The sequence below is a fragment of the Hoplias malabaricus genome, chromosome 2 (assembly GCF_029633855.1).
Source record: "Hoplias malabaricus isolate fHopMal1 chromosome 2, fHopMal1.hap1, whole genome shotgun sequence".
Lineage (NCBI taxonomy): Eukaryota > Metazoa > Chordata > Actinopteri > Characiformes > Erythrinidae > Hoplias > Hoplias malabaricus.
Window position 1 is genome coordinate 45,439,155 of NC_089801.1, and position 17,039 is coordinate 45,456,193.

The 17,039-nt window shown below is 41.0% G+C and overlaps 1 protein-coding gene across 3 annotated transcripts in view; it reads right to left on the reverse strand.

Moving 5' to 3' along the window:
• Positions 1–17,039, reverse strand: part of klhl5 (kelch-like family member 5) — an 80,009-nt gene that overhangs the window by 45,013 nt on the left and 17,957 nt on the right. For 2 of the 3 annotated variants that reach the window (XM_066659847.1, XM_066659848.1), the window contains exon 3: positions 15,595–15,668. Coding sequence is in view for 1 of the 3 variants with exons in the window: in XM_066659846.1 (XP_066515943.1) it covers positions 3,597–4,099 (503 nt within the window). In the remaining 2 variants the exon portion in view is untranslated. Of the gene's footprint in view, positions 1–3,596; positions 4,223–15,594; positions 15,669–17,039 lie in introns of those variants that run through there. The other variant, XM_066659846.1, reaches the window with a different exon arrangement.

A 17,039-nucleotide genomic window follows, 5' to 3' on the forward strand; every position in this document is an offset into this window, starting at 1 on the left:
ATACTTAATAGTGCCGTAAAACATTAACAGGGTCACAGCCATATTTAATATAATCAGGGAAAATAAACTACACGTTTACTGTGGCTTGAAGACATCAGTTTCAACAACTGCTTTTGTTGCTAACAGTTAAAATGAATGTCTTCTGTGATAAATAATAAGACTGCTTCAGAGGCTTTATTAGAATAAACAACAAAATATTATTTACATATTAATACTTTGAGTCTGAATATATGTGTGTGTGTGTGTGTCTGTTTGTGTGATTTGAAATTGGTCTGTCAGCCGAAACTTCAGCTTTATCCACTGCCTCCAGCAGAGTGACAGATAATTACGCACCTTTCAATTCTACCATGACGTCTTAAACATCCTGTACAGTCACACCCCCCCCCCTCCCCCCACACACGTTGCATACGAGAAGTCAAGGCTGATAAGTGATTATAGACAATTCTGAGCAAAGCTGCAATGTATTTGACAGTCTGAGTCATCCTGAAATAGAACAAAAGTGTTCACACACACACACACACACACACACACACTAATCCTGACAGTAACAGCTTCCATGTTATTCAGGAGACTTGGTTTCAGGTTTGGAAAGAAACCTGCAGCCAAAAGTTCTCGAAAGTCCTGCCCCAGAAGCGAGTTTCACTTTCTGATTCCTGTGATCCAACTAACCCAAAAACTTGTTCTGTTCTGTTAAAGTCTGGGCTTCGAGTTGGAACCTCCATCCTACTGATAATATCAGCAGCTTCTCTATTTTACTATTTTCTTTCTTTTGCTTCAAGGTCACATTCTTTAAGACTTTAGTTGTCCACTTTCAGTGGAAGAACCCACCAAATACCAGATGTCATATGAACATTGCTTTTTAGGCTAAATCTGGTTGGTCCTTCATGGCCTTCATTTAGTTCAAAAATAGATGTTGAAATTTGGGCTCTGTTTGGTCCTGATGGTAGCCCAAGACAGATGTCGTTTTTCAGACCATTTATCACATAAACACATGGAACTTTTCTGAAGTGAGAGCAGAGCTTCTTTTCTTCTGTCTCTCAAAGATAAAAGATTAATGTACCGTTTCGCATCAAGTCTAGTTTTCAAAATGATTTCAGAGGATTATTCTGTATCTCTAGAAACAATAAATACTGTTTGGCTAATAGCTATTTTGACTGGAATGTGGATAAATAATAAAGCATGGTCTCTGACTTTCAAAAATCCATAATTTTCACACAATTTTAAGGCAACATTCAAATAAAAATTTACCTACTGTACCAATTAGAGACCTTGGACAATATGCGAAACTCCATACTACTAACATGATATTACCCATAATAAAGTATTACCCATTATATTTACATCAATAGATATATATATATATATATATATGTGTGTGTGTGTGTACATAATATCACATTAAAGCAGTAATGGACAAAGCAGCATTTTTCTTGACAGATGCTGTTCACAAAGGCCACAAACAGAGTAGTTTTAGTCACTCTCCTTGAGATGATTCTGCATTAGAGTCAAATATTACATGGCAATTGTGGCTCGACCCTTAGAGTGGGTATCTATATGCTTCATAAAACCTTGTGGGTGGAGAAACCTGTGGTCCAAGCAGTAGCCCATGACTCAAACTCCATCCACAGGGCAACCCACCACCCCCCACCCACCCACCCACCTCAGCTAGAATCCAACTTACTTAAAACAATGAATCCAGGGTTCTCTAATGCTAAAGTCAAAATCTACTACCATGAGAGTGGGGCAACTCCAAGCTGCACATCACAGCATATATTTAAATCAAGCAAGTGTAATTTAAAGGGGGATTCCATTTATTTTGCATTTTTAAATGATTAAGACTTAAATCATTCAGAGTGGGTGGATGGGAAATGCTTTGTTCTAGAGAAACGCACTCACACGCAGTTGTTCACAATGGTGGTGATAAGAACCAGATGTCAAAATAGATCAATGCCTCTAAATGCATTCAGGGCAGAACTGAAAGGTGTGGAAAGGCAAAGAGTGCACCAAGATATTATATATTTTCAAATTTGACCATTATCAACATGAGCTATAAAATACTCTGAAGGTACATCTATATTCTTTGGTCATATCTGAGAGCAAATAAGATAGCAAATTTAATTTGCATAACACATTTAAAACTCAAGTGCTTTCCAATAAAGCATTATTAATAATAATAATAATAATAATAATAATAAGGCGGCACAGCAGGTAGTGTCGCAGTCACACAGCTCCAGGGACCTGGAGGTTGTGGGTTCGATTCCCGCTCCGGGTGACTGTCTGTGAGGAGTTTGGTGTTCTCCCCGTGTCCGCTTGGGTTTCCTCCCACAGTCCAAAAACACACGTTGGTAGGTGGATTGGCGACTCAAAAGTGTCCGTAGGTGTGAGTGTGTGAGTGAATGTGTGTGTTTCTGTGTTGCCCTGTGAAGGACTGGCGCCCCCTCCAGGGTGTACTCCCACTTTGCACCCAATGATTCCAGGTAGGCTCTGGACCCACCGTGACACTGAACTAGATAAGCGGTTACAGATAATGAATGAATGAATGAATAATAATAATAAAAAAATACAGAACATATACCCTCAGGTCCCACTTACACAAACACGGACGAGCATACATTAATTCACCCAGCTCTCAACGGATCAGCATCTGAAAGTTTTATATATATATATATATTATGTTTTGAACCGTTCCAGAGCCACTGTGCGATGATAACAAAGGCACAATCTGTTTATTTAAGACAAGCCCTTGGGACAGACAGAAGTGGTTGTGATGCAGACCTTAAAGATACCACCGTTGTGTAAATGTAAATCCATCAAAAATATTTTACACTGGATTCCGTAACGTGCTGGGTGCGTAATGAAGAGCATAATATACTCACTGTTCTTTGCACCAGTTATGATCTAGCAGTGGTTTTCTGAACTAGTTGTAGGTGAAAAAGGTGGCAAAGCTTGTGTTGTAGACTCTAGATCATCTGGTTCCTGCCCCCACTGCTGCAGTGAAGAGTGTAGGTTTCTCTCCAATGCACCATTCCTCATTAAGCCACTCTGAATGTTGTTGAATGCTTTGAATTTCAAAACAGTGGTGGATTTCCCCTGTGACATTATGAACTTATACTAATTTAGGTTTGGACGACCTCTGCAGTTATTAAATTGCTGAGTAAGGTTTGGAAAGGGTTAAATGAAACTAATAATCCTTAAAAATGTTTTAATATTATTCACTTTGTTGATGTTACTGTTCTGTGTGAATAAAAGTTTAAAGCTTTGATTAATACGTTTCCAACAGTAATACCTGAGCTACAGTTCGATAGTAACTTTTGGCACGGCACTGTGTGTACATCAATTTATCACTGGCCAATCGCAGCGCAGGATGGGCGTGGCCTGCCGCAAAACAGGTGGACGAAAACAACGCCCCTCACTCAAGGAGCTACGTAAAAATGAGACGAGAAAGTTCACACTTTCTGTATTACGCAGTTTTAAATCCTTGCTGACAGAAAACTTTAAGATTCCCGCTCTTAAACCCCGCGCGCAGCTCGCGCTTCACATCCTGCTGAAGCGGCAAACAGCTGGTGACACATCTGGCGAGCAGACCTCGCGCCTACCTGCACGAGCTGGAGTCCGACTCCACGGCGGCAGCGGCGGCGTTTATGATGTTGTTATTGTTGTTGTTATCCTCGTCGCCTTGGTTACCGTCCACCGACCCGCTCGCGCCACCGGGGTCGGAGCCGGTGTCCGAGGTCACGCTCCTGCTCGCGCTCGTTACGTCCATGGCTGAGCGCGAGTGCACAGGGGACGCACGCGGGGCGCTACTGCCGCACTCGTGCTGGCTCGCGGAGCGCGGGCACGTCGCCTTTGTCACCGTCGTCAACTTTCGGTCACAGCTTGAGCTCGTGGCGGCGGCGACGGCGTTGGCCGGTGAGCGCGGCGGCTCGCAGCGCGAGGACGCGGAGGAGGAGGAGGATGTCCCGGCGCTGCCGTTGAAGAGCTCGTGCAAGGGCTCGTGCAGGGGTTCGGGCTCGGAGGGCGGGGAGGTCGCGTGGCCGAACCACCGCCAGCGGATGCGCAGGATCTGCTTCACGTCGAAATCTCTCCGCGGGACCGACATGTCGCGCGGGACAGAGACAGAGGAAGAGGGGGAGAGAGAAAGAGAGACAGAGAGCGCGGGGAGCAGACGCCCGTTAACCGAGCGGCGCGCGCCAGCTGGAACGCGAAAGAAGCGACTGCTGGCGAGAGCTCTCGAAGACAGAGAGAGAGAGAGAGAGAGAGAGAGAGAGCAAGGGGGCGGAAATTCACACACTGACGAGTCAAACACACTATACGTACATCTCTCTCGCTCTCTCTCTCTCTCTTTCACGTACACACTCCTGTCGTCACTACAGCAGAACAGAGAGACCTTAACTGAAGCAAATCGTCCGTAGAGGCTGAAGAATGTCTCACACACAGAGAGTGCGTGTGTGAGTGTGTGTGAGAGATTGAAAGCACAAATTATAGATATTAATCTTACACATTCACATTTATGTGTATGAATATCTCCTGCACAAACAGACATACAGTAACAAACAGCAGACACACAACAGATACACAAGAGCAACAGACACACACTGTGACAACACAATAACAACACAGACACACAGTGGACAACAAAATGACCTGCAATGCAGCAGTGGGAGGAAATAATCATCCTTACTGTCACCGTCACTCTCTACCTGCCCGGGCTAACAGAAATGTCCTGGAGCTCTTGATGACACTGAAGGAGGCCACTTCACCAAGCTGAGCCGAGGGGGAAAGCTATGCAGATGGATGATTCTAAGCTAACCTCCATTTTAATAGTTTAATTACAGTGCAGAAGAAAACAGCCAGAATCTGTCTTAAAATTATCAACTGAAATAGGCTTTCTTCCCCCCAACAGACCCAAACATTTCCCACTGCTATGTCATTCTAATCTCCCCAGGCCTGTCTTCTGAAGTGAATAATATTTGATCTAGCTTCCTGCAGTAACAGCTCCATACTCATCTACTCTTCTATTCAGTGGCATTCAGCCACAAGAGCATTAGGTCAAGAGGTCAAGTCTTGACGTCGGATGATTACTTTAGGATCCCAAATGCCACTGAAAATACTGGCTCCACAGCCCCAGTGCTCAGGGGTTTTATGCCCCTCTAGCCTACTCTTGGCATTAAGCATTGTGACCACAGGCATCTCTGCATTGCCTCATTCTATCGCCAGTAGCTTGGTGATTGGAGACAATGCGGAATTCTGTTAATAAAAGTGGTGCCTACAGTCTTTTGGACATTATGATACCCCTACATTAAGAAAACCTATGGTCATTATTTTGTTCACTGGGTCACAGTAGGTCACAAAATAGACAGTGAGAACTGTCTACTTAAGAGGCCTATGGTGGCATACTGATGTAAATGGAGCATTCTAAAAAGCCACTCAACAGGTCAGTAATAGAGATTTTATTTTCATATTAATGAGAAAAGCCCTGTGAAGGACTGGCGCCCCCTCCAGGGTGTGTTCCTCCGGACCCACCGTGACCCTGAAGTGGATAAGCAGTTACAGACAATGAATGAGAAAATATGGCATTGTTAATATGATTACAGGCATCCCACATCAGAACCGCTCTCCATGATACATGCGATATATTTCTGGATTTAAAAACTGTGAATCAAACATTTTTAATTAGAATTATAAAAGCCGTGCAATCCCTTCATTCAGAGAAAAGCGAGCTAATAGACCAATTCACTGCAGCACCACCCCGTGACAGACCTGGGCTGCTGCAGTCAAGAAAGATAAAAGCAGACTCTTGGCACTTCAAGGGCAAAACAAGCAAAAAAAAAACAATAATGTTGTTTCTGTATTTGCAATTAGGTGTTTACTTTTGTCCCAAACGCAGTAGGGCTAACAGATAACATGATATTTTCTATTTAGGGACATCAACAAAAAATTTATTTTGTGGCTTTCTGGGGGTCCAGATTTTAATTAGTTGGTCCAGGATCCCCCATATTTTTTACCCTGCTTCCAGAACTTTCTAAAATGTTCAACATAGGTCCAGTCATGGCTTGAGTGAGGACAAGTCCAGCTTGAAACATTAATGTTGCTTTTCCACTGCATGGGTCTGACTCTACTGAGCCGGACTCTGCACGGCTCGGCTCGGTTAAAGCTTGTCGCTTTTCCACTAGCACAGCTCCCCTGCGAAATGGAGCCAGTGACGTGTATTGGGAATTGCAGGCTTTGAAAATCACAACAAAGGTGGTGGAAAATTTAAGCATTGTGTACTCTTTGTATATTCACGTGTTTAATTGTATTTTGGACTGAACACAGCTCTGCACCCTAGTTCTCACAGATCAGTTTTCCTTGTTGGAATTTACGTCAGCCATCGGCCCAAGCAGCATTTAAACCTCTTCAAAACACTTTGAGGTAAAGTTGTGCGAAAGAAATGTGAAAGCTTCTGTAACTTAAGAGATTTTACATGTGGTGAGTTTGTGCTGGATTTGAATGAGCTCTGCATTTCGTGGAGATTGACATGTCTCTGGCCAATCAGCGCTCTGCAGGGTTTACATTTACATCACCATTTAATACCTACTTGACACGGTTGGATCCCGGTGTGAGCAGGGACTGAAAAAAGTACCCAGTTTCAGGAACTAGGTACCAAATATGGCCAGTGGAAAATCAAATGAGCTGAGCCGATTCGAGTAGAATCATGTAAGTTCCATTCAGTGGAAAAGCACCACAAGCGAGAATCACATTACCAATTAAGCTTACCCATTCAATTTGCCTTACTTCTTGTTGGGAAAGAGGGGTAGGGCCGAGGAGGAGGGCTATATAACACTAAATAAAAACGGTGATATTTCAATTGATTTATTGTTTCGGTCAACGCTTTCAGACCTCTTTTAGATGTTTGAACTAAAAGAAATATAAACATGGATCCTGTCATGTTTGTAAACAGAGCTCTGTTCAGCATTAGAGTCTGACGCTAACAATTTTCAGTTAGATCCCATGATGAAAAAAGCTAATGTGACCAACAGATTTTAATGGCTTTTTCCTCCTCATTATGCTACACAGTGCAAACCTTTACCCCCCTGATGCAAAGAGGCAGTGGTTATCTGTGCTTCTGAGTGTTGAGACTCTCTCCAGTGCAGGGGGAGGAGCTGTGTATGAGATAAATTTATCCATCTTCTCATCTGTTAGTGCAGTGCTGTGAAACCAGTCAATTGGTCATCAATACGGTGCTCACACACACACAAATCACATGACTACAACCCATGGATACGACAGAAAATACATGGAAGGCTCAACAAATATGAAAATCAACTATTGTGATATGAAGTTTGTTACTGTGCTCGCCTGCTTGTTTTGCTGGATCTGACACATTCTGGAGGATCTTTGGTACGATCCAGACCCAGCTTTTCAAAGGTTGTTTTGGACATTCTGAAATGGCGAACCCAAAGCTGGTCTGAAAAGTGGATATGTGCTGCACTCTTTGCAAAAACAGCAACAACCTCTTCAAATCTCTCCAGCCTGCTCGTTTTGATGCCACCCCTGATCCCAGAGCTTATGTCATCTAAAGTTTATTCGCAAAAGTGCAGTAGATGGAAGCACAGCTCATTTAACATTTTTATGTGGTGAGATTTCTTTATTGCACATAGCATTTGCAAAATATTTGGATGGAAAACCCAGCATCTGTTAATAATCAGAATATTAGAATATGAAGTCAGTAAATACATCAGATATGGTCATTAGTCTTATAACGAGAGGTTTCTGAGAAGCACTGATTGAGGCAAATGGTAGCATCAGAACAGACTTTTCCAGAACAACTGGAACAAAGGGCTAAAGGAACATAAAGGATTTTCCAATATTACAAAGAAAGATCATGGGGCTTGAGGTACACAGGGCCCTGGAAACACAGGGCTCTCTCCTAGAAATTTCAAAGAGCAAATAAAGGGCTCTGGGAAGCCAAAGCCCTGAGAATATTGGGTTACCCCACTCCAACCAGAACAGAGCAGGTCTCAAGCTGGCTTTGTCACTCGAACACCAGTCCCTTGACTTGAGTGTTTATGGTCTAAACTTGTCTGCAATGCTCCAGTCAGAAGCCGAGCTCGTGTCTGGCACCGTCTGGATGTTTCCGCTAATGTTAGGTTAGACAGTAGGCTGCAGACCCAACCAGCAATCAGCTTTGTTTTCTCTTTCTCTGCTCCTAGTCGTTTAGCTTCATTACCTCAGAATTTTAGTCATCACCATCTGAACCAACCGTGGTGCTTCTGTTTCACCAGAATCTAATCTGTTGTGGTGAGCAGAGCTCTTATTTTAATGATAGCCAAGCCAGTGCCTATCAGGGCCTCTCTTCTAATTAACAGCACCATTTAACATCTAGCCATTGTGAAGGCTATCGCATAATACTTTAATACTCTGCCGTGCATTTACTCTGCTGGTGACTGTGTGAGCAAATATCTTTTTTTTTATTGAATTTTTTATGATGGCATAATGTCACACAATGAGACGGCACAAAAGCAACACTAGCACTTGCTGCACATTTGCAAAACACAGACACACACACTCTATTTGATTCCTTGACCTTCCTCCTTAACAACTCGACGCACTCAATATGATCGGACATGCACTGGATACATCTATTCTGAACAATCAATAGGAACCATTACTATGTTTTCTCCCACACACACACACACTGCTCACATGCTAATCAATACACTGAAAGCCTATAGACAAAGAGAGGGATGAAACTAAAGGCAGAGTGAAACAGTGAAAGCAAAGAAAGTGAAGTAGGCAAGAAGGTCTCAGATGATGAGTGTAGATCGATGAGTGTTTCTGCTCGTCCCATTTATCTTTAACATGGCCAAAGCTTAGTGTCTGCTTCAGGTGATGAGCATCTGAAGTCAGTAAAAATACCTGTAATATGTATATAAAATATTTATGTACAATAAAGGCCTTGGTGAATCTAGAGAATAACTCGACCTGGTGGAGCTCATTCCAGTATATTTGGGTTAAACTGGACTGATTCAGAACTGATCACCCAATATAATTTACTTAAAGTTCCTGCAGCTAAATGTAATCAGATTCTCACAGCAGTGCTCCAGGATCAAGGGTAAAACCTGCAGATATTCCTTTCACAGGCTGATACCCAAGAAAAGGGGAGGGGGTGAATCTAATCTTCTGGGAAGGCTTTACACAATGCAGGAACATCATTGTGTAATAATTTGAGGGATTCTATTCTCTCTTTCTCTCTTTGTCATATATGTTTACACACACTCACAGTGTAAACACATACGAGAAAGAGCTAGAGAGAGAGAGAGAGAGGAAAAGAGCGAGAGAGCGAGCGATGGATTTGATGCTGGCAGGAGTTCTCCCCCCCGATCTAAAACCTCCCTGTAATTTAAGATGTGCCTGACAGATTGAATATGTTGCCCACCAACCATGGCAACTGGAAAGCCTCTGTGTGTGTGTGTGTGTGTGTGTGTGTGTGTGAGTACAAGAGAGAGAAGGTTGCACTGCTGCACCAGGCTCAGACCCTTTTAACTCACAAACCTCTACTTTATTTTTATTCACCTTTTGGGACAGAGGCTGAGATGTGGTTAAGAACACCATCCAGGCACACGCAAGTAGGCACGCAGACACACACACACTTACACCAAGAGTCTCTCTCTCTCTCTCTCATATATATATATATATATATATATATATATATATAATTTTATTTTAATGTTCACCATTATTCATACCCTCATACAGACAAGGCTAGAACCACAGAGCTTAATGACAACCTCTGGTTGCAGAGTGTGAATGCTCACAAGACAGGGTTTTCAAGTGCCTGTGGCCACTGTGCAAAGAGCATCAAAACTACGGTGTGAAATATCTCACAGCGTGTGATAGGCAGTCAAAAGTGACACCTATGCTGACATGAACTGGCAGTGTGAGAGGCCAAAAAGAATTGAAGAATCACTACCCAGAGTCAGTCTTATAAATCTATAAATCTGACCAAAAGTGGCACCAAAATCTCAAGATGGACATCATGAGCAAAGACAGAGGAGGGCTCCACTCAACTAGCCTTTACTGTTCAAGGCTCGCCTGGACAAGAGCTTCTGATCATCAACTCTGTAGTCAGATGGAAATAAAATGATCTGTTTGGACATGGACGCGTCTTTGGTGAAAGAACCAGAACTCCATCCTCACACTCAAGCATGATGGTGGGAATGTAAAGCTTTGTCCAGGCGACATTTTCAAAGTAAACCGCATCATGATAAATGTAGACCTACATTAAGACACATAAACACCACGCAGTCTGCAGAAAAACATGGCCTAGGGCAGCATCAGACCTTCCAACAAGACAACGAGCCTAAACTATGCAGTCAAGGTGATAAACAGAAAACATTTTGGTGTTGCCCTGCCAGAGTCCAGACCTGAATCCCATTGAGAATCTATGGAGGGAAATAAAGACCAGAGAGGTGGCAAGGATTCATTTAAACCTCAAAGACATAAGGACTTGCTAAGGTTGAAGTTTGTGCTACCTCTCCGACTCATACACTGTGTAACAAACTGTGCAGCATTTGTCACACAAGCATCACCAATATTTCAGTAATGTCCATGTCAGTCAGAAACATACATTAGAAGGCCTTTAGAGTAATTCAGACTCGTAGGTAATGTCCTGAGTTTTTTGATAAATAGGGTAAAATATGGTATCTTATTTCCTGCAACATTTCATGTGACCCTTCCTAATAAAGAACACTAGGTGGCCAATATTGTAAAATTATTTTTTCAATATGTTTTCAATTTTGTCCTACTCTAAACACAGTTATATATGATTGATGAATAATAAAGTTCTCATTTAAAAAAAACCCCACCAACATATGTATAAAACATTAAAAGAAAATTATATATATATATATAGCAATAAGCATATAAGCATATATATATATATGCTTATCATGTTGCAAATAACAATAAATGAGATTAATTTCATGTACCTATATCAAATGTATGTATCTATATGTAAAATGTAGTTTCAAAGCCTAAATATATATCCAACCATAAAATTAACTTGTAGTAAACAAAAAGTAATGTTTTTTTCTTTCTGTTTCAAGCAATTGAAAGAAATTTTCAACATTGCAACATTATTTATTTATTTATTTCCTTTGGAGAACATTCTGGTCTTGAAAAATGTGGCAAAATGAACACACACCCACACACAGTCTAGTGCCATAAAGTGTTATGGCATATGGGATTGGAAGGAACATTACTGAATGATGGGGAGGATGATTAAGCTGAATCTTTTCTTTATGGTTACCGTTTATTTTCTCAAGGTTAATCCTCCCTTACTGCTCTCTCTCTCTCTCTCTCTCTCTGGCTCTGACATTTTTCCATAAATCACGGTGATCATATTTCAGAACTGCACTGCAAATGCGTCTTGTTCTCCTTACACACACACTCACACACTTTAAGGGAACATTAAGCAGAGCCTAATTAACCTATTGCATGACTCAGCAGTTCTTAAAATAAAGTGTGTGGGTGTGTGAACTCTTCAGTTATAATCATATGCAATATCAGCAGGTCACAAAAAGATTCATACATACTGCAGTATAGCCATTGGATCAGATTTTTACATCAAGTAATTCCCCGTTATTTTACAATAAATCTACTAAACAAGTAAATGTTCATCTGATGTGGTGGTTTACCAAATTTTACATGGTTGATCTCCATTTACAAAATGAATATGTACTTTAAGGGATCGTCTACGATTGTGTGGAACTGCTGTTCTCTCTGGTTTGCTTACTTTCAGAAGACCAATGTCTTTAAGGGACAGCGGTATGTTTGAGGAGGTCAGAGATCTGTACATTTGTATTCTCTTTTTGTATTACCACTGAAACTCATTTGTAACTCAGTTTGTTTAGTTTTGTAGCATTTCCGGTCTGTGTTTACTTTCATGCGTTTAGTAGTCTGCCGAATTTAGAATGGGTTCTAGAGTGGGTACCTAAATAATCTGAAAGATTAAATAAATTAAGTAAACATTACCTACATATGGAGCAGGAATAAAGCAATATCCTAATCTCTTTTTATGATGTTTAGCATTTTGAAGGCACTTTTTCTGCTGTGAGCAGAGAGAGAAGGTAAGCCTAGAATGTCTGACTGAGTCACTTTGTTATTTTTTACACATTTATTGACACTAAGGCTTCCTAAACACATTGGACCAGTTTCCAGCGCACAAAAAGACTGGAAAGCTAGCAAAACACGAGGAAACATCTGAATTTTATGAAGTATTTTTGATTACCATTGTGAACATCACCTTTAATGGCGTTTTGGACTGGAAATTAAATGAAGGGTGGTCCCTAAATTCACACACTACTGGAGGTTACAATCAGCTTTAGTTCTGCCTTCATAGGTGGAGCATAAATAGGACAATAACCAGCTAAACACTGATGATTAATCAATAAGGTGTATTATTATATACTGAAACAATTTGAGAGCCCCAATACAATCATAAACTAACATTTACACACACACACACACACACACACACACACACACATATACATACACACATACACATACACTAGGCTGTGCTCTGCTGTGCTGTTTAAAAAAAGCTAGGCGGTGTCAGGAGGAAAATTGAAAGCAGGAGCGAAACAGAGGGAGAGAAACAGCGAGAAAAATAAATGTCCGTTAAACACATTCCTCATGTTCACTCACACACACACACACACACACACACACACCTACCTCTAAATACGCACAGACACAGAAACAAATCCCAAAATGCACAGCCACACCCCCATACATCTCCCCATACACCCAGAGACACACATCCACACGCAGAAGGGAGCCCCTACACCCACAATGTAATTAGCTCAGACTCAGATCTGCCCAAGGCCACTGGCCTTTGAGGAATTTGACTGGCCAAGCAAATAATTACTTCACCTTTAGTGATAGTACACACACTCTCTCTCTCTCTCACACTCTCTCACACTCACACACACACACACACACACACACACACTTTATCAGCCCTTAGATCAGTTTATTTTTCCCCTCCCACCTTCTATTCTCTACAGTTCCTTTCCTCTTTCTTTCCTTTCTCCATTTTATTTCCCCTCTCTCACTCTCACCCTCCCTCCATTTCTCTCCCATGCTCCAATTCTATTTCTCTCTGGTTAACTCCTGCATCTCTCCCTCTTTCTCTCCTTCACTCTAATAGCCTGTTCTATCATTCTCTGTCATTTGTCTCTCATTCATTCTTTTAATTTCTTTTCTCTCTCTCTCTGGTTCTTCCTTCTCTCAAATTGATACATTTAATTATTTGACCCTTGCTCTCTCTATCTCTCTTGCTTCAACCCTTTGCTTCACATCTCTTATTTCCTCCAGTTTTCTTTTTCTCCACACCTCCTTCTATTATGTGTCATCTCTCCCTCCATCTCCCTATTTTCTTTCTCCTTCCCAGTCCTCTCCACCTCCTCCCTGTGTGGCTTTCCCCTTTTTCTCTCTCCTATTTCATCTGTGCTGGAATATGATAATCAAATGATCTGCTGGACCATAGTTTAATCTTCAGACTCTGAAACACTGTGTGTGTGTGTGTGTGTGTGTGTGTGTGTGTGTGTGTGTGTGTGTGTGTGTATTAAAACACTGTAGAGTAATGAGCACATTTGTTGAATTTGACTTACACAATAAATCAGATGCACTTGGCAAACAGCGCAATAATAAACACATACACACACGCACACTTTTATGAACATCAATCTAAAGCGCATAGAGCTGGGAAAAAAAAGCCTCATGATTCTTCTGAGAGACACTAAAGTCACAGAAGTGTTTCATCTCTGTCCTCGTTCCTCCTTTCCTGGTGTGATTAAGGCTTAAAGTTTGTGATGCAAAACTGCACTGAAGTCAGTTTATATACAGAGAGGATACTTTACAGGGAAGAGCTCCCACTTAACACTATACACAGCTTCACTGCTGCTTCTGGAGCCAATGACCTTCTATCACCCTCCCAGACAACGGCCTATAAAACACAGCTCTCACTGAGGCAGGTGTTACTGCATCACCACAGGAAACCAGAGAAACAGAAATCTAAATATCGCTTTTTACTTTTTTTCAACTTAACTTCTCCTCCAGCAGCCCTTCAGCTAATAGCTGAAATGTCTTACAGTACTTAAGAATTACTGCCTCATATTATTTCCCTTCTCACTGAGGCACTTTTTAGGAGTGAATAACACTGAATAACATTGATTGCCTCATTACAGTGGCACCTGGTGAGGAGTGGGAGATATTAGACAGCAAATGAACAGTCGGTCCTTGAAGTAGATGTTGTAAACAGGAGAAATGTGGGAGCGTAAGGATCCGAGCCACTTCGACAACTGGCCAGAAGTGTGATGGACATAATGTTCTGTTCAGATCATTTCTAAAACGCCAGGTCTTTGCTGTGTTCTCAGAATGAAGTGGTTTCCTACTAGGGCTGCACCTGAATATTCGGCTATTCAGATATTTATTCATGGTTCATAAGGTCGGTTTTTAATTTTGTGATATGGATACCCCACCCCACATTTACATTACATCAATAAAGGCAACACTCTATTTCACCTGTATTCAGGCTCCCCAAAGCTAAAAACGGCCCAAAATGTGCTGGGTTGTGACTCTTCTGGTCTCCTCAAAGGTAGACCCAAGGGTCCTTTTTTCAGTACTACACACACTCTGTAATAACAAAAAAATATCACTTTTGTGTATTCAATCCACCTATTAATTTGTGTTTTATGATCGTGGGAGGGAACTGGAGCACCCAGAGGAAACGCACGCAAACATGAAGAGAACACACTAAACTCTACACAGACATCTGGAGCAGTGCCCATAACCCGAGGAACCTTAAAGCGGTGTGATAGGGACACTATCTGTTGGCCACTGTGCTGCCCCTGCTTCACCATCCATGGTCTTAAAAATGAAAATACCATTAGGGTTAGTGTGGACATTATTAGAGCAGGGGTTAGTGTGGACCACAGTATTCATACGGGGACATATAGTCTGCATGTAGCCAACTGAAATTTGGAACATGTCCTAATTCAGTCAGTACCCTTAAAAGTGGTGTTCAGTACCCAACCCTAACACAGACAGGCGCGCACACACACACACACACACACACACACACACACACACACACACACACACACACACACACATGATATCAAAGCATGACAATGTATTTCTTGTATATTTCTAATATCTGCATGTAGTAAAACTAAAAACAATACTGATTTTTTTATTTAAACTTTGACACTCAGAGACATGAAAGCATGTGGAGATGACAAAATATACGGTTTGGAAGAAAAATAATGAGAGATTCATTTACACCTCAAAGCTAGCCAGGTGTGTGTGTGTGTGTGTGTGTGTTCATACATCAATAAAGAAAACCTCAGGTGTGTGAACATAAACTCTCCTACTCGCACTCCACTTTATAGTAAGGAGTGGGCCACAGATGCATAATCCCAGATGCACAAGATTTAAATATAAATACAGAAACCCTCACGTTCAGACAACTCCAGATGTGTAATCCCTGTTATTATGTCAAAGGGTGACACAGATTAGAGAAAAGAATAAACAAATCCAGATTACCATAAGCTCTGAGCATCCGCGTTTCCACTCCAGGATTCTTCTATTTTTGTACCCAATCAGATGCAGCAGAGACTCTGAAAAAAGAACCCCCAAAACAACATGACTGTCAAAGAAAAGAAAAATTATTTGATGGGTTAAGAGTGATGTAATTTATAACACAACTCTTCACACACAAATACTGAAACTTCAGTATTTTCTATTTTAAGTTGGGACGATACTGACATCCAAATTTGCATCAACATCTACACACAATTCCTGATCTGTAGTTTCATGTTGTATGTATTTTTATATAAAAGTGCTTCAGCAGCATTGTATTTCAATAAAGTACAAATACATTTATTTTACAAAATCTAAAGATGTGTGTAGAGCAGAGTTGTTGGTTATTTAATAAAAACCAAAAAACTGTATGTGGGAAAAAGACCAAGACAGAAGATAAAGAGGGATGGAAAAATGGAGAGGAAAGCATCATTTATTTATTTGTATTATTATTATTATTTTTTTTTTTTTAAAGTAATTTTAAGTATTTTTTTTGCTCACTTTTCTCCTCAGTTATTAATAACAGCCAATTCCACCCACCAGCTATTTCTTTCTCCCCATCACAAACAATGCCACCAGCCCCAGGAAAGTGAGGGCTAGCATGTGCGTCTGCACCATCATCTAAAGCCAACCACTCCTTTTCAAACTGCTGCTAATACACTGCAAAAAATTTGGACAATCTATCACTTCACTTTCACAGAGAAAATGCTCAGCCACGGCACTCTCTGCTTATTTGGCATATGATCCGTCTTCCAGCCAAAAAACACCACAAGTCCGTTTTAACAAGGTTTTCACTGGAAATTTAAACTCTACTTTTATTTTGCAGTTAATGTGCTGCTTGTTGTCTAAGCTTACATTCTCTAATTTGCCATCATTGTGGTGCAGAACTGTTTGGACTCAATGGAGATTGGACTGATCAGCCTGATTTTGAACTTACTAAGTTCTGGGGCTGTTTTATTTGAAAAAACGATTTATATTTTTTATTATGTTATATATATATATTTAGGATGCTTCAAATTGTTTATATTCCAATAGCAAAGTCTGAATATTCTTAATAAAGACATGTGTCAGGGTGAGTGCAATGATCATAAACGAGTGGACGGATACAGGTGCAAAGAGGTTTATTTTATCAGAAATGTACATACAATAACTAAAGGAAACACAGTGGACACTTCACCTAGTAAGATTAAACACGTCTTAGAGACACACACCTAAATATATGAGCTGAAGACAAACACCCGGGAAACAATAAGTGGGAACACCTGACACGGGAGTGGCAATAGGTTAACGAGAGGATGACGAAACAAATATATGGCTAGGTAAACATACACAAACCACTCAAAGAGAACAAAACACTATGGAAAGAAAGATACAGAAATTAAACGATAGGAATAAAACAGGAGCAGGAA